Source organism: Polyodon spathula, chromosome 24 (assembly GCF_017654505.1).
Source record: "Polyodon spathula isolate WHYD16114869_AA chromosome 24, ASM1765450v1, whole genome shotgun sequence".
Classification (NCBI taxonomy): Eukaryota; Metazoa; Chordata; class Actinopteri; order Acipenseriformes; family Polyodontidae; genus Polyodon; species Polyodon spathula.
The window spans coordinates 8,242,820-8,265,345 of NC_054557.1; the positions used below are offsets into that span (position 1 = coordinate 8,242,820).

The 22,526-nt window shown below is 37.1% G+C and overlaps 1 protein-coding gene across 1 annotated transcript in view; it reads left to right on the forward strand.

The window, feature by feature from the left end:
* vps13c (vacuolar protein sorting 13 homolog C) overlaps positions 1–21,407 on the forward strand; it is a 102,462-nt gene extending 81,055 nt beyond the window's left edge. The window contains 22 exon segments of the mRNA XM_041226200.1: positions 512–637; positions 739–872; positions 1,109–1,241; positions 1,646–1,881; positions 2,139–2,283; positions 2,815–2,955; positions 3,606–3,687; positions 3,783–3,852; positions 3,961–4,072; positions 4,975–5,088; positions 5,448–5,578; positions 6,724–6,805; positions 9,053–9,166; positions 9,393–9,468; positions 9,640–9,803; positions 11,361–11,406; positions 12,002–12,125; positions 14,437–14,551; positions 17,552–17,643; positions 18,335–18,458; positions 18,852–18,935; positions 20,026–21,407. Of these exon segments, the coding sequence (XP_041082134.1) occupies positions 512–637; positions 739–872; positions 1,109–1,241; positions 1,646–1,881; positions 2,139–2,283; positions 2,815–2,955; positions 3,606–3,687; positions 3,783–3,852; positions 3,961–4,072; positions 4,975–5,088; positions 5,448–5,578; positions 6,724–6,805; positions 9,053–9,166; positions 9,393–9,468; positions 9,640–9,803; positions 11,361–11,406; positions 12,002–12,125; positions 14,437–14,551; positions 17,552–17,643; positions 18,335–18,458; positions 18,852–18,935; positions 20,026–20,127 (2,547 nt within the window). The 3' untranslated portion in view covers positions 20,128–21,407.
* Positions 21,408–22,526: the final 1,119 nt, after the last annotated feature.

Here is a 22,526-nt window from a genome sequence, read left to right on the forward strand (position 1 = left end):
ACAACTTTAATACTGTACAACCAATTAGTGCTGTAGTCCTAAATCTGAAGGCACTGGAACTCCACTAAAATGTAGATTTTTTCTTAAACAATAATTATTGTATGAATTTACATTGTAATGCATTTATCTAATGTCTACAAGTATTTCCACAAAGTGTCTTTCTCCATCTTGTCAGAATGCTGTACTTTATTTACGGGTTTGTGTGTTAGTGGCTTTGTTCATGTTTGGCTTGGGTCCAGTCATATCTGATGCACTGTTCCTATCGTCCTTTTATAGAAGTAGTTCGTAATAGAAGACATTCCTATTGCTCTTTTCGTTGCATCAAGAAGACTACTGACTGAATCAGACAGTTGTGTGGGAGGTGCGAGTCATGTGTCTTAGCTTACCTATTATGCAAGTTTCGGCTTGACCAAGCCACTGCTGCCTATGTAAAATAGTACCAGAACAGCTTTCCAACTTGCATACACAACTGCATCCAATGTTTTAAATGGTCTGTTTATCTTCCTTCTAGTGTCTTCCTTTGTGGCCAGAAACTACAACAGGAAAGTTGTGTGTTCGGGTTGTAGGTTCAGAAACGACATCCAAATCCTTTTTCTTTAACAAGCAGGATAACGGTACCTTGCTGGGCATGGATCTGGTAAGTTCAGTTAGGACTTGTTTCAGGTATAGATATGCTGGATGTGCAGAAATAGATCTCACACAAAGCTGTAATGCATGTATTTGTATTTCTGTTGACAGTGTGGAGGAATTATAGCAGCTGTAAACATTGCAGACCATGCCACAGTGATCAGTTTCTCGGACTACTATGAAGGGGCTGCCCCAGCACTCATTATAAACCACATGTTGTCGCTGACGCTGAAGTATCAGCAAAGGTAGCTGAATTAGAACTTGACTTGGATGTTGGAAAGGCCACATCTACTCAGCATTCACAGTGGTTATGTTAATATTTATTTCACTGATTAGAACAGCCAAACAAATGTCTTTAAATTACTCATGAGCTAAAGCTTTGTGACTTGGGCTCTCTTTTTAAAATAGAAATTCTTCTTTTTCATTTACCTCCCAACTGTTTTAATTCTGTAACTGGGCCATTCTTCCTTGTTTCATGCAGTGGGAGCGAGGGGCTTGGGAAAGAGGAGCTGAAACCTGGAGAGGCTAAATTGTTTGCTTGGAATAATCCGGCTGCCATTAGGAAACTGAGCTGGAGTTGCTCGCAGCAAACCGGAGAGCTCGATCTGCTAAAGGTAGGGTCAGTACACTGCATGGCTCCCGTCTTGTGCAAGCTGCTAAAACCATGAGCAGACTGGCAACTCCTGTGACAGAAAAGGGTGTAAAATTAAGAACACAATGTTTAGATATTCATTTAAACTAAACAATTAATCTGCCCTTTCTTTTAGTTCTCACTAAACTGACTATGAATACTCCTTTAAAAAAAAAAAGAAAACAACAACATAATGAATAACATAGATAGAAAGTAAGTTGTAGCTGTTTTGGTCTGCAAATTTCTGACATTTTAAGCGACTCCTTGTTGTATATATTGGCAATTCCGAGGCCAGGAAATTGGGCATGGAACTGCTCAAAACACTAGCAAGGCTGAATGGTGCTGCTGTTCGTCATGCACATCTCTCCTACTGGTTTTGTTTTGAAGGATGAGAGTGGGCAATTCTCTTATAATCAGAACACTCAGATTCACTGGGTTTCCTTCCTGGATGGGCGCCAGCGAGTCCTGCTCTTCACAGAAGATGTTGCCATAGTTACCAAAGCGAGACAAGCAGAGGAGATGGAGCAGTTTGAGAAAGAGATCAGCATGTCTTTTCAGAATCTAGGGCTATCCCTCATCAACAATGAAAACAAACAGGAGATCTCTTACATTGGAATCACTAGGTATAATTGTTACACTATAATAATAATTATTCAAATACCATTGTTGTTTTTATACAACTCCTCCCCTCTCCCGAATATAACCACCTAACTGAGGGTAGGACTGATAACTACTTTAAACTACTCTATGAGATGTGAATATCCATTTTCTTCAGTGCAGATGTTTTACTTTATTAAACATGCCTTGGAATGAGTTATAAAACAAATACGTCAACATCCCTAGATCATACCTACTAAAAGCACATTTGTTTATTTTCCAGCTCTGGGGTTGTTTGGGAGATGAAGCCCAAGCAGAGATGGAAACCATTCAATCAGAAGAATATAAACCTGCTGGAACAGACTTATCAGAAGCATTTATCTGCCAAAAAGCAGCCTGGCTGGATTAAGTTAGAGAACAATTTTGAGGTAACGAAAAACTGCAATTGTCTTGCAAGTTGCTTTTCCATTTTGAGGCTTTAATGTAGGACAGTGGCTTCAGGTATTTTAATGTAATTGGTTGTGCAGTAGGGTAATTGTTACAGGTAATATAATGAAATCGTTGTCAGACACTACTTTTTGACAAAATATAAAAAGATAAAGAAGGTGTTCATCAAGACTGTAAAGCCACATTTCCACCTGCCACTGGGATTGACTTGAAAGAGATTTGAAATCAGACTTATTTATTTTCATTAGCACCAGAGATCAAATTGATTTCAATTGGAACTTTGTGTGCCCTGGTTAGGACTGTGGGCTTACAGAACCTGATCTCTTTAACTCACACCGATGGTGAACGTTACTAAATGACTTGAAGTGCGAAGGACATGAGAGAATTTAAATATCTGAATGGCAGAAAACAATATGAAGGGTGTCTCGATCAACTATCAACTCAAAATTGGATAACAACCAAATATAACCTTACTGTCGTTCTACTAACGTTCTTAAAACTTGTTTTCCCAGGTTAACTTCACCAAGATTCCAATGGAGATGCGTTTCCCATTCGCCTGCCACATCAGGCGAAACTTCTTGTCAGGAATTCAGGTTGAGTTCAAGCAGTCCCCCCACCAAAGAAGCTTACGAGCTCAGTTGCACTGGCTTCAGGTAAAACCTACTTGACATGGACAATGAATATGATCTTTTCACAGCAGAAGCAGATTTTTTTTAAAATTTGGAATCACCAATTATTTTACTCTGATTTATTTCCCAATTTGGAATGTCCAATTATTATTCAACCTCACTCACCGCTGCAACCCCCACACTAACTAGGGAGAGCACACACGTCCTCCGAAACGAGTGGCGTCAGCCATCCACTTTCTTTCAGCTCTGCAAGCCCACTGTGCATACAGGGATCGCTGGTGTGCGGTGAGCCAAGGATTCCCCAGCCGACCTATCCCCTCCTTCGCCAGTTGTGCGCGGCCCCCTGATAACTCCCGTCCACAGTCGGCAGTATCATAGCCGGGATTGAAACTGGCGATTTCCAAGCTATAGGGTGCATCCTGTACTCCGGACAGAGTGCCTTTACCGCTTGCGCCCATGCAGAGGCTGATTTTACACATTAAATCCTACAGTGTTAAATACAAGCCTGGGGGAAAGTCATTGTGCCTTATGTGAAACATTACTGGAGACGAAATGCGACAACTATGTCCTATTTTTAAACAAGTCAGCACTCGGAAATGATAGAACTTTACATTGCCTTGATAGAGTTCCATCTCAGGACAACAATGGTTATCATTCACTGTTTTTTCTTATAGGTTGATAACCAACTGCCGGGTGCTATATTTCCTATAGTGTTCCACCCTGTACCTCCTCCCAAGTCCATTGCCCTTGATTCAGGTAGTTAAAACCACATCTTTTCAGATGCTCAACATCAGTGCGCTCTCTGTGACCTCCAATATATTAAAATCTCTCTGATCTTTCTTTCTTTTTAGAACCAAAGCCTTTTATTGATGTTAGCATCATCAGCAGATTTAATGAGCATAGCCAAGTGATGCAGTTCAAGTAAGTGTGCAGTGTGGTGGTTTATAACTCTTTGAGTATTTAATGCCTTTCCTCTGTATAGCAGCTTTGTTCAGTACCCTTTGTGTCGATGTGCTGTTGCATCACCAGGTACTTTATGGCCCTTGTTCAAGAAATGGTTCTGAAGATAGACCAGGGATTTCTAGGAGCCATTATTGCCCTGTTTACACCAGCGGCAGATTTACAAGCTGACAAGCAAAAGGTATGTTTACAGGGATTTACAGTTGCTATGGAGAATGGATATAGAACAAGTGGAATTGTGGTGTTCTTCTGTGCACAGAACGGACACTGCAGTAAGAACTTCCCTGTTATTACCAGCATCTTAAAAATGGTTGCTACCGTGTCAGTGTTTGTATGCTTCAGCTCTTTTTATATATAGTATCGCAAAACAAAAAATATATAGTAAAACATGAAAGGTGTCCTAGCAAGACAAGTTACATTCAGTTTATATACAGTTTATATATGTATACTTTATATAAACAGATTTGTTACTGTGTGTGTGTATGTATGTGTAGCAGGGCATCTGCAGTGAAGCTGCTGAAGACATTTCGATTTATAGCATTTAAAAGAAAGAAGCTACTGCAAGACTCTTAGACTCTTGAACTCCGCTCCTAGGAAGTTCATAACTTAGTAGGTTAGTGGTAAGCCACCTTAAGTGCTTTCTGTGCTGTCAGAAGGTCTAACTATTAAAAAATAGATTAGCACTTTGGGATCGCTCCATAACCTACAGCACGTAGCACACCATCACCACCACCACCAGCACTTCATGGCAGCTACATTAGAGCAAAATGTTCTGAACCAGCTGATCAATACTTGCAATGGAGGGTCTATTGGCAGTGTCTCTTTAACACTACCATTAGGAGTTTCAAGTACTTGTTGTTTTCAGGATCACTTATCAGCTGAAAAATGAGTCAAAGCTTAGCGTAGTGAAGGTCTTGGACAAACCTAGCCCACACGTGGATTTGTGCAAACCAAATGAAAGAACACTTAGACTGAATGTAGGAGCCTCGTTCAGACAATGTGGGTGATACGACTGGAATAGAGCAACACTTGAGGCCTTTTGAATTAATTGAGTAACGTGACAAGTTATGTTTGTGTTTGCAGACAAAGCTCATTGAGCAGGATCTTGAAGCCCTAAAAGCAGAGCTAATGGAAACATCAATAACAGATACGTCAGGACTCAGCTTCTTTGAGCACTTCCATATCTCCCCTATTAAGGTATCTAATCATTTTTTGGCTGCAGTGTTTATTCAAGCACAGTAAAACTTACAGAGAGTAAACATGTCAAAATTCTAAAAGTTAAAAAATAGAATACAGTGTTTTAATCAAAACACATTTGGCTAAATTAATACATTCTACAATGAATCCCGAAATAGCAAAAAATAATAATAATGCAGGAATTTAAAAAATTGATTAATTATTGGTTAGGGTCATCTGCTTATTTATGTGGCGCACTATTATTTAATAAGTAAGCAGATTTGTTAACCACCTATTTCTTTCCATTCTCCACTGTGGTTTTCAAAATCTATGGGGAACTTTTACAAAGCGTGTCCTCAACTCTGCTGTTGTTCTTTCAGCTCCATTTGAGCCTGTCGCTCGGCTCAGGAGAGGAGTCTGATAAGCAGGATATGGTAGCGATCCAATCCATCAACCTCTTATTGAAAAGTATAGGGGCAACTTTAACAGACGTCGATGACCTGATCTTCAAGTAAGTAGGAACTTTATACGTGTTGTTATGACTAGTGGAATCGCTCTGCCTTTCATTTTTATTGGGTTTCGCAAAGGGTTCAAAACAACAGCAGCCAAAAGGCAAGTCATATTTGAATCCAGTGTTATCTCCTCAAACATTGGATGCTGTGAAAGGGTAGCTTCCCAGGCAGGGCTGATTATCCTGAGGGGAGAGAGACTTGGCAGTTTAAAGCCCCAAAACATGGGAATAAAATAACAAGGTAGAAGGATCAAAATAAAATGGTTAAACACAAATCAAACAAATCAAAAGACAAATCTTACACCCAAGCAAATGCTATCCTGATGTGCTGTACTTGCTTGCTTTGTTCATCTGGGCATTAACCTTCACTGAACTCTCCTGTCAAACTCCTCTCCCAAACAATTAGCAATTGCTTAAATAACATGCTACTATATACTACCAGTTATAGCAACCTGGCAAAATGTGACCCCTCCCTTGCTTGCTATATCTAGGTAAATACTTATAGTTATGTCTAGTTTGCAAGTTTTTCCCACACTGGCCACTGCCCAACACCATCCCTCAAAGTTTTTTTGTATGAGACAAAAATAATAATTTGACATTTCCTGTTTTACAGTATTTAAAAATAAATCTACCCGGTTTTTGTACTGTATTTGTGCCAATGATGTTTCGTCTTTACATATCAGTTTATTACAACTCAAGTGTATGTCTGTGCTTGATGAACCAGTAAACCATGTCTACATACAAGCCATAAGTTAATAAAACATAAAACCTGCACAAAGCAATAGATGAAAGAAGCTACTGCACGATCCTTAGACTCTTAAACTTCGCTCTGAGTAGGTCAGTGGTAAACCTCATTTTGTGCTGCTTTCAGTGTCATGAAAAAACAACTGACAAGAAGTAACACACTACCACCAGCACTTGAGCTGTTATGCTCTTGTCCGTAAAGAGAAAATTTGGTTGGTTGTGGGATTGCTGCGCTGAGGGTCCTAATTGAACATTCTAAATTGGGAACAAAACTGGGGTAAAAATATAATGACTTTTAAAATATAATGACTAGTGGCAAAACATTACCTTTTAAAGTGCCTTAGGGTTTTGTTGCCAACATAATGTAAAGACCTTAAAATATAAACCATTCCTTCATTCAGACTTGCTTGCTTTGAAGTCAGATACCAGTTCTACAGAAGGGACCAACTGATGTGGACTGTGAGCAGACATTATGCTGAACAAGTAAGTACCAATCCTTTCTTTAAATGTAATCAGATAAACTGATGTACAGTAAATAGTAGACTTTAAAATATTACCCAGTACTAGTGTGTCTACTTTCAATATCATGAGACTGATAGAGTCCGATCCTGGCACCGCAGGTTTCTTTCTTTCTCGAATAATCATCTAGTTTGGATTTCACATCTGCTGTTTTGGAGAATCAATGTGCTCAGTGAAAACAGGTGCACGGAGCCAAAATATGTCCTTTGATTCCCAACAAAACAAATTGCATTAGGGCCATGTGTACCTCTTCCACCATATCTGTGACTAATTAATTAATTACAACTAAAAATCTGTTTTCTACAGCCTTGTTTTTAACAGAAAATGTTAACCTTGATGTCACATTCTAAAGCAACTTTAATTATTAAAAAAAAAAAATGAATAGAATTATTGTTTGAGAAACTTGATAGGGCTGAGAAAGCAAAACATAACATATCAATATGTTGCAGGCAGCGTGGATTTGTTCTGATAAAAAGGTTAGCAGTGCAGTTCACAGAAGTTCAGTACGATTAAATATCAAATTATGTGTCTCATGCAGGAGTTCGCCATTATCACGCAGCTGCAGGTGCATGGTTTTATTCTGTTCGGTATAATTTGAAACATGAGGGAGATAAGTATATGTTTTTGGTTAGGAAGACTAAACCTGTTTTCATTCAATGTGATAAATCCCAGTTTGTTTTTCCAAAGCAACAACCACGTTGCAATGATTATAACTAATACATTATTTTAAAAGTTCTTTTTACAGTTCACTAGATTCTCAGTTCTTGCTTGTTTTTTTTTTCTGTACACACATCCATCAGTTTAGGTTAATAGTTACTATGTTATATGTAGGCATCTATAAATGATCAAGGACTATAAAACTAAATTCCCTGTAATTCAATGCTATAGCTAATTTAACATTAGAGGATTTTTTGTGTTTGTACAGAACATCACTTCTCCATTAAATCTTATGACATTAATTGATCAGCCTTAGAGAAAAACAAGTACATGCATATTCCTGTCTGCACACAAAACTCCATTGGTCAGTCATTTGGTGAAGCCATTTGCAACACAACTAGTTTAAGGTATCATGCTGGCATATCCAGATTTGTTATCATAAACTGTTTATGGTCAGTGTAATCCTGGAAATCACCAAATACTGCAAATACAAATGACCTATGCATGTAAAACAGTATCACAGTAAGTTAGAGTTGAAAAGGAATATGGGCATACGTTGTATACATTTTTCTCTAAGACTGATTATTCAGTATCATGACAGGTGAAAACAAATTGTTGCAGAAGTTGGCTCAGTTCTTTGTCCAACATATTTGACACTGAGAAAATAGGCATTAAATGGGTATGGGAATATACCCAGGGCAGCAAAGGGTTAAAGCAACTCATTTTCTTCTGTTATAGAATAAACCCAATTTATCTGACCTTCTAGCTAACATGTGCTACCTAAAAGGCTTTCTGGAGTGTTCTTTTGCTTTTTGTGCATATAATTAAAAAGCCACTGCATTGCATGACAGTTGCCAATGTAGAATGGGAAATGTCAGCTTGACTTGTGCACTTATTGATCCTGATAGAAGCACAAGGTAGAGTTCTAGTTACGCCAGCAAGAGCACACAAAGCCTGTCTATTCCATTGTATTTCTTTTCTGGTATTTCTCAACATCATTATTAATAAAATGGAAAATATAGACTGTCTGGCCACTTTTATTAGAACCTCTACCTCATTTTCAAGTTTGTCACAATTGGATTAAGATCCAGACAACGCGGTGGCCTTGGAAGATGTCTGAAGTCTCTACAAACCATTCAGGCTCGGTTCTGGCACAGTGGATGGGTGCATTATTGTCTTGCTGTAGCTGTTGGATAGACATGTCTTAATAAAGTGACAAGCCACTGTTTTTATACATTTGATATCTAAAGATTAAAAAAAAACAGTCCTTTAATTAAATTAAACTGCTTTATATACCATGGAGAATCTTGTATTGTGTGCAGCCATTTCGCCATCAAATAAGAAAATTCACAATGTATGTAGTTCCTCTTAACATTTAGCAGTACTATATGCATGTAGTGCAATATACATAATGTTCTATATTAGGCATAAAATGCCCTTTATACGTAATCAAATGTGAAGAGTAGTACAGTTGTGGAAACAACAGTTACGGAGAAGGAAGAGCCTTGAATATTCAGCAACTTCTCTTTAATAGTTTTATTTTCTTTATTCCAGTTTCTGAAACAGATGTATGTGCTTTTATTGGGTCTGGATGTTCTTGGGAATCCATTTGGACTGATCAGAGGACTTTCTGAGGGAGTAGAGGCCTTCTTCTATGAACCTTTCCAGGTAACAATGACATAACTCCCATTCACACAGCTCCTACTTCCTGGCAATGTAAGTCCAGACACATTATTTTGTTCCTGCAGAAATACTTGCATACAGATCCTTCTGGATTATGTAGTTGTATGTACTTTGAAATGCCTAAAATGTGCTCATTGTATATCAATAAACATTAAATCCTCGAAAAGAAATTGTCATTTTCTTCAGTGTCAATTGTTGGTTGTCATTGCAGGGCGCTGTTCAAGGTCCTGAAGAGTTTGCCGAGGGATTTGTTATTGGAGTAAGGAGTCTTCTAGGCCACACTGTAGGTAAGGCAATACCCAAGGGTTTCTGCAGGTCCACACACACTTAAACAAAGGGCAACATTAACTTTGTAAGAAATTACACCAGCAGGAAAGTACCAATCCAGTCAGACCCACTTGAAATTGTATTCTCTCACTGTGTACATTTTGGATTGTATTTGTATTATTATAACGCAGGGGGTGCAGCAGGAGTAGTGTCACGAATCACGGGCTCTGTTGGAAAGGGACTAGCCGCCATCACCATGGATAAAGAATACCAGCAGAAACGCAGGGAGGAGATGAACCGCCAGCCTAAGGATTTTGGAGACAGTCTGGCCAAAGGAGGGAAGGGCCTGCTTTGGGTAGGAACTGCTGGATAAGCCAACTAGAAAAGCAGCTATCAGTCCCTAGACAGTCTGGAAAACACACCCTGGGGTCTGTATTGAAGAGCTAAACAACAGCAGATCATAAAATGATTTAGCTAACAAAATTCACAAATCATCTGTGCTCTACCATTACCTATGTATGTGCAGTTTTCAAAGAAACACATGTTATAGCAAAGATGTATTTTCATTGTAAAACTGGTAGTACATTAGGTTATAGAAAGCAGTGTACCATGTACACCCGTAAAGCAAACAGGTTATGCTGTTGAATGTAAAAACAGATGAAAATTCAAAGTGTGACACATTAAAACAGGACACAGCAGTGTTTTTAAATTGACAGGCATGTTGTGCTATTGCCTAGTTATGTTTACTCCAAACCTGATCCAAACCTACATCTCTTCTGAAGTGCAACGAGTCCGCCTTTGTTCTTTTGGAGCTTTTTATTTGTTTACCACTAATGGGAAGGAATGAATATATAAATACCTCGTTGTGTTCTATGTCAGCTTTGTATTCCCCACTTTGAGCATTCTTCAGAAGTGCCTCACTTCTTGATGATATTTGTAGGACATGTAAATATCATTCTGAAAGCTAACCAAGTATGGGAGAGTCCCAGGAATGTCCTGATGAAGGCTGCATCATGTCTAATCCCTTTGGCTGAATTGTGTACACTGCTTGGCCTCTTTATTAGGACCCAAAATGGGGTTGGCCCTCCGTTTACCCTGTTGACCAATGATATAGACTCTACAAGGTGCTGGAAGGTGTCAATTCATTCTGTCACTAATATTGTACTCAATTGTTGCAGAGAGTTGTAGCTACAAATATGTTGTTCAAGTTCATCCCACACATGCTGAATGGGATTAAGATCCTTCGCTGATACACTCTGATGTCTTGGAGCAGCCTATCAATGTTATTGTTCTTGCTGTTGTGGGACCTGCTTGACAGCCACCCACTATCATGCCTGTTTTGAATGATGTTATGCAGTTGTGCTGCAGGGGTCACAGGTCACAGCACATGCTCACCTAATTTGAAACCCAGTTATTGGGTGGACAGGTCCTACTGTCCAGGCAATGTGTGTCTTTCATGTTCTGTTGCTCATAGCATGTGTATCCAAAGTGCCTTTAAAAATAGTGAATACTAGGAAACCTAGGAAAACAAGCTTTTGTGCAACTCAAGAGGCCATTCACTTAAACACCTACACCCTTTTAAAAAGTGCTCTGATCTACTCCAGTTGTAGAATGTATTATTTTTTTTAAACAAGAAATGCTGTACTTTTGATGTTATGATTGAATGTCATTATGCTTAAAACATTAGGAAAGAAAACCTGTATGAAGACAGCTTGTTATAAATTTGTTTTTGCCACAAAATGTATTTACCTGGAAAAAGCTTACATCCATCCAAGAATAAGGTTTTCAGATATGTATATTAATATGAATACATGTACAATCAGTTAATTTGTATGCCCACATCATTATTTATGAATGGCAAAATATGTAAATAGTTCAAATTCACCAGTTCTCTTGTTTTCTTTTCTTCCAGGGGGTGGTTGGTGGAGTGACAGGGATCGTTACAAAACCTGTAGAAGGTATTGAAACCTTTTGTTCAATGTATTACTTTATTAATTCCAAAAAAAAAATCCCTTAGCTATTCCAGTAGTATTACCCTAACCCTATTTATGATTAAGTTGCTGAATGTGTTGAGAGATCTAGCACCAAAGAACTTTATTGTATTCAGTGCTCCTGTATTTGATTTAAAAAAAAAAAAAACTGGATCTCATTTTGCAATCTACCTTATATTCATTAAAATTCAACGACAGAAAGTCTTTTATCCAGCATGGGGTAACTATAGTACTACATCAACGTCCATAAAGGTTCATGAAGTATGATCTAGTTATAGATTAATTACATGCTACAGTGCTCAGAAGTGCAAGAGACTTGGCATATCTGTCACATTGTCTTAACCATTTGCATGTAGCATGATTATTTTACAAAAGGCTGACAAAGAAGAAACCACAAGTTCACAATCCTGCTGAGGGAATCAGCCAAGACGTTTGTCTACTTGACTTAGTTTTTTCCCTCAGAATTTATGATTGTGAGTTTGATTATCTGGATAATAAAAAACAAATCTTTAAATAAGACCATGTGAATAAGAGGTAAGACTGTGTACCTTCTCGTCTGCAGGTGCTAAGAAGGAAGGAGCAGCTGGGTTCTTTAAAGGACTCGGTAAAGGTCTGGTTGGAGTCGTGGCTCGACCGACGGGTGGCATTGTAGACATGGCCAGCAGCACCTTTCAAGGAATACAGAGGTGGGCAGCCAGGCATTGCTCACTTCATTGAGACAATCTGCCATGGTTATGTATTATTTATTTTTTTAAGCAGGTAGACATCAAAAGACTTAAGCTACGGTAGCTTCAGTTTACGAGATACAGTGGAATGCAGTTCGTTTGCTCTATTGATGATACATTACAGTTGCCAATCAACTCCTGCTGTGTAATGTGTCATTATACAGCAGCCTGAAAACCATAAAAAAGTAATGTTCTGCCACTTTTCACAATTATTATTATATATATATTTTTTAATATTAATTCAAGAGCTAAAAAAATGAAATGTTTAATATTGATCACAATTAGGGACGAGTCTATGAGAACAGTGCCAGTTATATGTTATATTGTAAATGTGTCTGAAATTACTTTTGGGTCAAACAAGTCGGGATGCTACAACAGGGACACGAGTTGATCCGATGATAACAACATGGTAAGCAATGTATCTTGAGAAGCTCTACATAATCCATTCCACAGTGAAGTATTTCTACTAATCCACTGTTCTCTGTTTTATATTAAATACTGGTACATTTACCTCCCTGTCATTTATGAAAGTGCAAGCCACCCCTTCCCCCACCCTTTTGTGCTGGAGCATTTGAGCAAATGATAGATGCGACAAGGTGAGAACAGATTGTGTGGAGAGCAGTGGGAAGCCTTACAGTTTTTCTGTACTGTACGCTGACTGGCGCCGATCCCCCAATCTGTTCACCTCCTCTGGATTGGTCTGTTGCACGTGATGCACTGATAATAATTGGAGGCAAACTTGATGCACTGACATAATTGGAGACATAATTCTTAGTCCTGATTAAGAAGAACTGGAAATGTACTGTGAGCTAGCTTGGAGAGCTGCAGTGCCAACTTTGTATTTGGGGTAGGAGTAGGAGTTTTTTGATTGTTAGATACTAGTTTTCACATATCAGTTATCACAAGATTCATGGTTTGTCTTATTCATCTATCAAGGACTGAAGGACCAGCCTTTAGCCATTCAGAAGCTTAGTGCTCTCAAATTCTACTGGAACTTAGCATGCAAGTTGTGTACAGGGATTTCAAAGGGATTTGCAGTACTCTTTTCAGGAGCTGACTGTCCTTTATCATATATTAAAGCGAGTTCCTAAATTTAAGAGGATTATTTTTGCATGACATTAATTCAATCATAGACAAATTTATTTTATTTATTTTACTTGCATTCTGTGAATGAATAAAGAAACAAATATATAATTGTATTTATTAATTGAACAACTTCCATAGCATCATGCAGCCCTCACGCCATGGTAATCTGCTTCTCTAGCTTGTTCCATCAGCTTTCCCCCTGCATTGCTTATTAGCAAGAACTGTTGATTTGTATTGTGGAAAAGCAAATCAAAGCACGACCCTTTTGCAAACAACCTGCAAGAAAAGTTGCGTGTTTGCTCATCAAATGACCATTATTACCCTAACATGATGTTATTAATAACTAAATAAACTTATTGTTCCATGCTGTCCAAATAGAGGTATTTTTTTTAAATTTAGTTGTCGCCAATGTTTTTTACCCCGGGTTTTCTTCCCAATTTGGAACGCTGTAACCCCCCTGGCGACTTGGGAAACGGAGGCAGAAACACGTGTTCCTTGTGATCCTGCCATTCCGTCAATGTTTCACCCAGTCACGGTTGGCAATGACATAGCCTGGATTCGAACCTGCGATCTCCAGGCTGTAGGGCGCATCCTGCACTCTACACGGAGCGCCTTTACTGATTGCGGCACTCGGGAGCCTGATACAGTGGATTTTAAAACCATAATCTATACACTTTCTGGTACAATACCTAGCTCTTCATCAAATGCTTTAGCAGCACATGTTTCTTGCATTCATTTTGCATTACAGATATAAGTATGATCACCGGTTAACAAACTATATTCCCTTCCAATGCCAAACTTGTGCACAAGCCTTAAACAAAGTTTAATATGTAGTGAAGTTATGGTGTTTGACATTAAAAAGATAGTTAACCGCTGTTTCTTGGTGAGCCATTGCAATGTTAAAGAAAATAAGTAGCTTCAGAAATCATTTTATTTCAGTTGAAACTCCGGACAAACTCAAAGCTAGCTCAATGCCAGCCAGGAAAAAGGAAAAACCACAGAGCACAGTACCATTAGGAGTGATTGCAAACTCCACACAATGGTATAGGTAATGTAAAACAAACACTTTAACTGGCATTTTAATTGAATTACTCTTTGATGTATCATGCAGTCCTCTTTAGCTGTTTCTTGTTTATTACAGGAAAGGCAGTAGTTTGATACACTGACATCCTGTTTTGATCACCAGAGTTGCCGAGTCAGCTGAAGAAGTATCTAAAATACGCCACCCACGTCTCATTCGGGAAGATGGACTCATCCGACCTTTCAACCAGGTAGATGCAGAGGGATACGACTTGTTTCAGGTAAGTTACAAACATGTCGGTTAACTAGAAAAACTGCCAAAACAATTTTATTTTTCTATGTGTTTTTTTTGGCAGCAGTTGTCATGATAGACAAAACGACTCATATCAGCAGGTATTTAAAATAACTATTGGGAAATTATAATTCACCCTTTAAGTGTCCATTCTTTAAGTAACACAGGTACAGTAAATAGAATATTTGATTGTGAATTAGTATCACAAGCAAGTGAAGCCAAAAAAAGTTTGTTGCACATTACTATAGCCTTTTTCCTACTAACACAAACAGTTCCATCGTCATATACTTCTGTGTAATATCCGACATGAAGATCTGTGTTTTGAAATACTGTTTTAATTTGACCCGCTGTGCTGTTTGTATTACCTTTGAAAACAAATATCTCTGTTAAAACTGATTGAACTGATCTGTCAGTTTTCCTGCCAATTCTAGGCTGTACTGTCATTCTTTCTTAACTTGTTTTCTGTCCTTTCTTCTGTCCACACATGCAGCATGAAATGGAATAAGAGCTTCATATGTTTACAGTACCAGCAATGTAGATTGTAAATAACTAGATACAGTTAAGCAGTGGCACTCGGGAGTTAAGCTTCTGTATTCAAAAGTTGCTGCACATATTTGAGACTGTGAATTGTTCTCAAAAGATGCAGTCAACTATGCGAAGAGGCAGAAAAGCCTTAGGCAAAAAATGTCTTTAACCACTGAACTCAAGTTCAGAAAACAAGTAACATTATCAAACAACGTACTGCCATAGAATTTATAGATGTCTATGTAGGTGGTGCGATAAAGAAAATGATCAGAAGGGAAGAGTTAAAATAATATTAAAGTACTTTTTAAATACGTTTATTTTATTTCCATGAAAGTATAATTAATAAATTGTATAACTGGGTTATTCAAAGATAGTAAAACTCAGCTACCCTAAATAGCTTGGTATCATTATCTAAAGGCTTTATTTTTTTAGACCACCTGGAACGCTATTGTGCAGTTTTATTTAAATTGCTTCTTCTGGCAAAACACCTGCACTTATAAAGACCATTTTTTATATTCCATTTATCACATAAATAATTCAACTGTACTTATTCAGAGCCCTCATGAATAAAACCCAGCAGATGTGCACAATGTACAAGAACACATAATAACATACAGTGTCCCACAAGTATCTGGAGCAAAAAACTGTTTTATACTCAAAATATTCTTGAGGTTTCTTTTACAACATTCATCAAACAACTGGCCTTGTTTACGGTCCAGATGGTTTACATTACACAATAGTAATTACATATTCAGTAGTAAGTTAACATTGTTTTTTTTTTTTCTTTCAAAGCTCTGCTATAGCATTGCATTTTCACTCTTATTACACAACTTTGAAACTGAAATTGAAAAAAAATGTATATGGGGTATTGCAGCACAGTTAGCTTGTCAAGACAGTTCAAAATGTTTTTAGTTTTTTACAAGTGGGGATTTTGCCCGTCTGTCAAGCCACGTGGCAGTGAAAAGGAACAGTCATGTAGGAGGACAGAACTTTTGCATAGATATGGCTTGTTTTCATATTGCCTGATCTGTACTATGCGTATACCTCATTTCATTGTCAGCTCTCTGTTGCTGCTGATATTAACTTTAATACACTGTAAACCTGTGCCTTTAAATATATCACTGACTCTGTCTGCTTCACTGCCTGTGTGATCTAGGTTAAGATCTTTGTCGTTGTGTTCTAGTTAGAATTTTGAAAATATCTTCTTGCTCTCAGCCAGCGATAACTTAACAAAGCTCAGAAGGAAAGAAGCGATGAGCAGATGTTCCATAACTCACTGTGCTCTAAAGCATAATGCATCACTATATGTTATGCTTGAACAAGGGCTGTTACAGTACAGTAAAAGCTTTTTGTGACATAGCCTTTATGCTTTGTAAATGGTTTTACTCTTGACCCCAGAGCTTCCTTGTGTGTTTTAAATGATAGGTGAAAAAACAGCATAACAGGGAATCAGTAGCCTTCACAAATATTGTTTCAAGTTGTGGGGATGGTCAAAAGTGACTTTTTACTTGATATCTGTATGTTTAGCCCAGTTTTTACTAGGATTATATGAAGAAAATATTGGTGTAATGAAAACGACATTAGTAGAAGTGTGAAGTAGGTTTCTAGCTGTATTTTAAATAAAACTTGTTTTATGAGGCAATTATAACAAACCCGACTGAACAGATTGTAAATTGTGCAGATTACATAAAGCAAAAGTTACCCTGCCCATTCCTAAAAAAAAAAAAAAAATGCTGGCGTTTTATTTTTTTTTCTTTTGTTTGCCTTAAAACAAATATTCAGAAACATGCCTGTGTGGTATTTTTGTCTTGTAGCTGAAAGTTGTATTTTTGAAGTTATATCTATCAATTTGATTAAGGTCAACTTAGCCAATAACTTATATAAATAAACTGTTCTATATATTTATATTTGTGTGGTTTCATATTTCTTTTTTACATTGTAGTGTGGCCATTGTTTTGCAAGATCAATATTGTCAAATTCACAAATGTGTTTTTCTATGCACTGTCCACTAACAGTAAGAACACATTCCATAGCGGTTAAGAAAACATTAGTGTACTGATTAAACTTTAGGTGGTGGTATTGTTATATCCATCCCTCCCTATGAGATCTATGTGTAAAGTGATAATCTAAACAAGGAGTAAGAAGTAAAAAGTAAGGAACAAAACTCTAATTGCATGTCTAGAAACCTGAAGATCTGTACTTAATGTAGTTAACTAACTTATTAACTTGATCAATTGAGACCAGCCAGGCACATGTCAGTTTTTTAATTTAAAATGTGAATACAACACATTCACGGTAGTGTCAGATACAGGCCAGTAACATTGCTTTTCCTAAGGCTAGGGTTATAATACTGACATGCAGTGCTTTGGTTTGAATTGGGAGTACACCCATTCTCACAATGAACACATTCTTGCCATTGATATCTATTTTATTCTAAGCTATAGTTTCTTTGTATTGATTACAGAGGTCGGAGATTAAGAAGTTGGAAGGGGAGCTGTTCCGGGAGCACTGTAAAGTCCCAGGCAGCTGGAAAACAAGCCTTGTTGTGACTAACAGGTATTGTGTGCAGATGGGATAGTTTAATAGGTCCCTGCAGCACCTGCTTAACAATGAAGTTACAGTACTGCAACCTAAACCAGTTCATTCATTTACCAGTCAATTCGGGTATTATTTTCGGCATATACCGTGCAGCATAGTCTAGCCTTTTACTTAAAGGGGACTGAGCATACATGGTAACAGTACACAGAGTTGACTTCAGAAATACTAAAAGAAACTTAATATTAAGTTTCTTTGAGTATTTCTGACTTTCTTATATTTATTTTCTTGATGTGTTAGTCAAATGTAATACTAGGCACAGCATTGATTACAGTATTGTTCATTGATTTAAAAACATACTAGTAATTAAGACAGAACACTCAAAACATACACATTCCATTTCAGTACTGTGCAGGAACACACAAACGTATGGGATTTACAGGGCTGGCATGGCGTCATTTGATGTACTGTATATCCACACATTCGGTGACTCCTCTGATACTGACACAGAACAAACCATGAAACAAAATGACACGTTGGAGGTGTTTCAGTGTTACAAACCACCTAATACGATCAGAATCTTGAGAAATGTTAGCCTCACAAGAGACAGTAAAAGTTATTTCTGAACATCCAAAAGCAGCTACTATCAATTGGCCCAGTAAGAGTTTATGATAATAACTGTGCTTTCTGTTTGTCTTTATCTGCTATCCAGGAGAGTGATGTGTTTGAAGGAGATAGATTTTGTGGACCACATCAACAAAGACTGGGAGTGCTTGTTTGAAAATTTTACCCGCCCCCCCTCACTGCAAGGAAACTCTTTGAATATATACACCAAGGTATTCCATGAGTTATAAAACGCAAACATGTCTGCCAAACAATATTTTGAGAAATAGAGTAAACCACATTAAGTTGAGTGAAAGATGTTACTCTTTAGGGTATATCTGGCTAACTGCTTATCCCAGTGTGACCTGGATTGGAGAGTATCAGATTCTGATTATAACATGAGGTTCCTTGCACACGTCTTTATGTATAAATATCACATATACATACATATGACATGCACATTATTTTTGCTTTCAAATAATAGTGATCTCAATGCATCAATTATTGTTGATTATTACCTGCCCAACATTTGATTTAGATAATTGATTGTTAGTTGCAGCTCTAGTATCATACTTTTGATGTTTAATGTACTTCTCTATCCCACGTTGCCTTTTGAAATATTGCAGGATCAAGGAATAAAAAGGTTTTCGAACAAAGACAGCCAGGATTCAGTGAGAGAAGTGCCTCTCCAAGATCCTGACATTGCCAGGGTAAATAATCTTAAAACACCAACATGAAATGATCTGTATTTTGTAAGATATATAATTAGGGCTTCTAATTTTCAGTTTTAACTGATACAAAAAAAAAGAAATCGGTGTATATCCAATAAACACCAGAAAAACACTGGAAATGGTTACTCAATTCACGATGACAAAACTTTCCCATTAAAAAATAAAACCTACTACAAAAAATAAAAACTATGTTTCCCAGTGCAGCTGCGCAGCGTCCCGCCTTCCTGACTTGTGGCTATCATTGATTAGTTCTGAATACTTTAAACCCACCCCAACTACTGAGTGACAGGACATTACTACATTTCTATTGGAGACTCCACTTGCGAGATTTAAAACGAGATTACAATCAGGAATGGAGGCTTGTTAGCAGGATTTATAGCTGTATGACAGTTGAAATACAGATTTAAAAACAGAATTGCAAACTGTGGTGAAATGTAAAAAAAAAAAATGCCTAGACACAAAAACCCCAGAAGAATGTGCCAGGGACCAGAAGGATTTCATTCTGGAAGACAGCAAAGGAAAGAAGGTACAACTTAAGTGTACAAGTGCTGTCAAGTTATTATTATTATTTTATTATTATTATTATTATTATTATTATTATTAATAATAATAATAATACATTTCTTAGCAGAGAATTTCATAGCACTTTATCCATGGTGACTTACACTTGTTACAAAATATCACAGTACAGATAAGAGCAGTTATAAAATACAGTGAAATCAGTAGAAATTAAGATCAAATTCAAATAAGAGCAAAATAAAAAAATACAGTAAGTAATTACATTTAAGAGCGAGTTTGACTAACAGCAGTTCACTTATGGTAAAAATATTTGCTTATAGAAATAGTCCATTAAGAGCACATAGTAAGTACAATAAATGGATGAGAAACATTTCAAATAAGAACAATTTACATAAAACTCAAAAAACACAGAAAAACAGAAGCCCTAGAGATAATTGAATGACGTAACCCTAGTAAAAGTAAATGAGGAATGGGATGCAGTAGCAAATTTGCAGAAAATGTTCTTTTCTTGGTGAGTCTCATCTATTTCCCCCTTTTTTGTTTTTTACAGAAAATGTGCAGTGCAATCGATGAAGCTAAAACTTCCAGACAACAGCACCAGCTAGTAAAACAGAAATCCCGTCGATTTATTAAACAGAACACATTGCCCTGAGGTCATATTGTCCTGAGGTCACAAGTACTGCCTCCAAGTCTGACGTTTATCTGATCTGATTTTTTTTTTTTTCTGGTTTTGTGTTTACAATCGAGTTTACAAATTATATGATATAAAAAAAAGTAAAAGCACATATTACAAGGAGAAATTGAACAAACATAAAATATTGGACTGAGGGGTGTAAACTCTTTTTTTGGTGTTTTGTTTTTTTGGTTTGGTTTATTTTGAAGAATTAAAATACAATAAATTGTTTTAAAAGGTTGTGATTTTTTTTTATTACCCATAGCTAAAAACAAAAATAGATTATTTTTTTGCTGGACTTAGCAGCATAGAGTACACATCTGCTGCACAGACATGCTGCCAAAATGGAAACACCTATAAGAGTACAATTCACAATGGTTTAGTGCCCACAATATCTCACAGTTTGAGGTATGAGCTCATGTTATTAAGTCTGGATTTTCAGTTTTCTAAAGAACGCCAAGCAAGGCAAGTACATTGACACAGAGACATCTGTTGTTTTTTTTTTTCAGTTGTACATGTGGAAGTTTCGTACCGCTTGAAACCAAAGTGTTTTAATCCTAGTGGTATCCAGGTTGTCTTTATAGTAATCTGCCCATTTCATCCATGTTAAAATGCCTGACCTGGCTGATTGGTAACGACATCTGTTTTTGAATGCCTCAAAAACCTTACAAGTAAGGTATGGATTTGAGGTATTTCGAAGTTTAATCTAATAACAAATCAATATCCTTATCATTTTAAATAGGTACATTAAACTTGATATTGATGTGTTAGTTCATTTACATGGGTAATGTAGGAATGGCATTAATTAAAATTAGATTTATTAAAGTTTGCCTTTGAAACAATAAATAAGCAAATGCATCTAGAAAATTACTATAGGTGATTTAATCAAACAAACAGGTTATGCTGTCCCTTTACTGAGACTATTACCCTATTGTACACTCTATTGCACTAAATGCACAGGATATTGGAATGATGAATGTTGATATTGTACTTGGTTTTCTTTTGTTACGCCATGTAATATAAATGAGATAGTTTGTACCACTAGTTAGATCAGGATCAACTGTGTATGTCACTTCAGCATCTGTGAGCCTGGCAATGCACCAGCTTCAGGTATGCAAGCATTCCATTTCCTTTTGCACTAAGAAAATGATCAAGTGCCTTAATTACTTTATCAACAAAAAATAAAAAAAGGCTTTGGGATATCATTTCTCAAAATATTGTACTGTATACAAATAAACCTTGCTGAAAAACCTGAAAAATGTTGCTTTCATATTGTAATGCGTTACAAGGGTTGTGAATATTGATTGCTATCTGTTTTTAAGCATTATATATTACATGTGATGATAGCAAAGTCAGTTAGTCCTTTGCAATCCTGCTTTGGAAGATACAGTCCTAAACAATGACACAGAAAAGTATGGGCTGTTGAGCAATGAATTTGGCAGGTAGCAGCAATATAGAATACAACATGTATGGGGAAGCTGGCCCTTCCTCACCAGGTCTTGAACCAACGAAACTGCCATCCTCTTTCTGAATCTGCTACCTGTTCAACCTGGTGTAGAATGGCCTTCTGGGACAGTGATTGCCTTTCTCCGTCATAGAGGATAGAATCATTGATACCTTGAGACTATCAAGTAGTGGGGATGAAGGCTGAGCGACAGAATGCAGGTACTGCATAGTATCAACAATACCAGGCTCATTGTTCTACAACAAATACATTATGATTCCCCAGACGGTTACAGTCAGGTAACATATACTATACATAAATGTCTCAGTAGTTGATTTTATGTAAAAAGTCAGAATTTAGTTTAATTGGTATTTTGTACAAAGACAGCCTTTTCATTCATACAGTATATCCACTTCCTAAGTCAATAGAACCCGGAATATAAATAGCATTACATTGGAGCAATTTGGACAGCACACATACATCTTATAAGCTGACAAGTTCATTTTGAATTTTTAATCTTCTATTTTTCAAGTCTCCTTACATGTCTGGGTGTATCCTTGACAAACAGCACCGCCAGGAAAAATATTTTAAAAGAAACTCTTGAAACCTGAGGGACACAAGGCTGCATGCCGAGACAAATGATGGTATTGTTCATGTTAATCCTTTATATACAATATACACCACTAGGTGGCTCCACATCACTAGTATAGAAAACTACACAGGAGTTTCCCATAGGATGGGCCACACATGGGTATCTTTAGTTGGAACGGTGGTTTACAGACACTGCACACTGCCAAATACATCTTCCCTGACTCCTCAAAGGTCTCAACTAGTATGAAATATAAAAAGATAAATTGTCAAAATGAAGTAATGCAAGGCTTGTTTTTGCTGTTTTTTTGTTAAAAAAAAAAAAAAAAAAGGACAATACAAATAC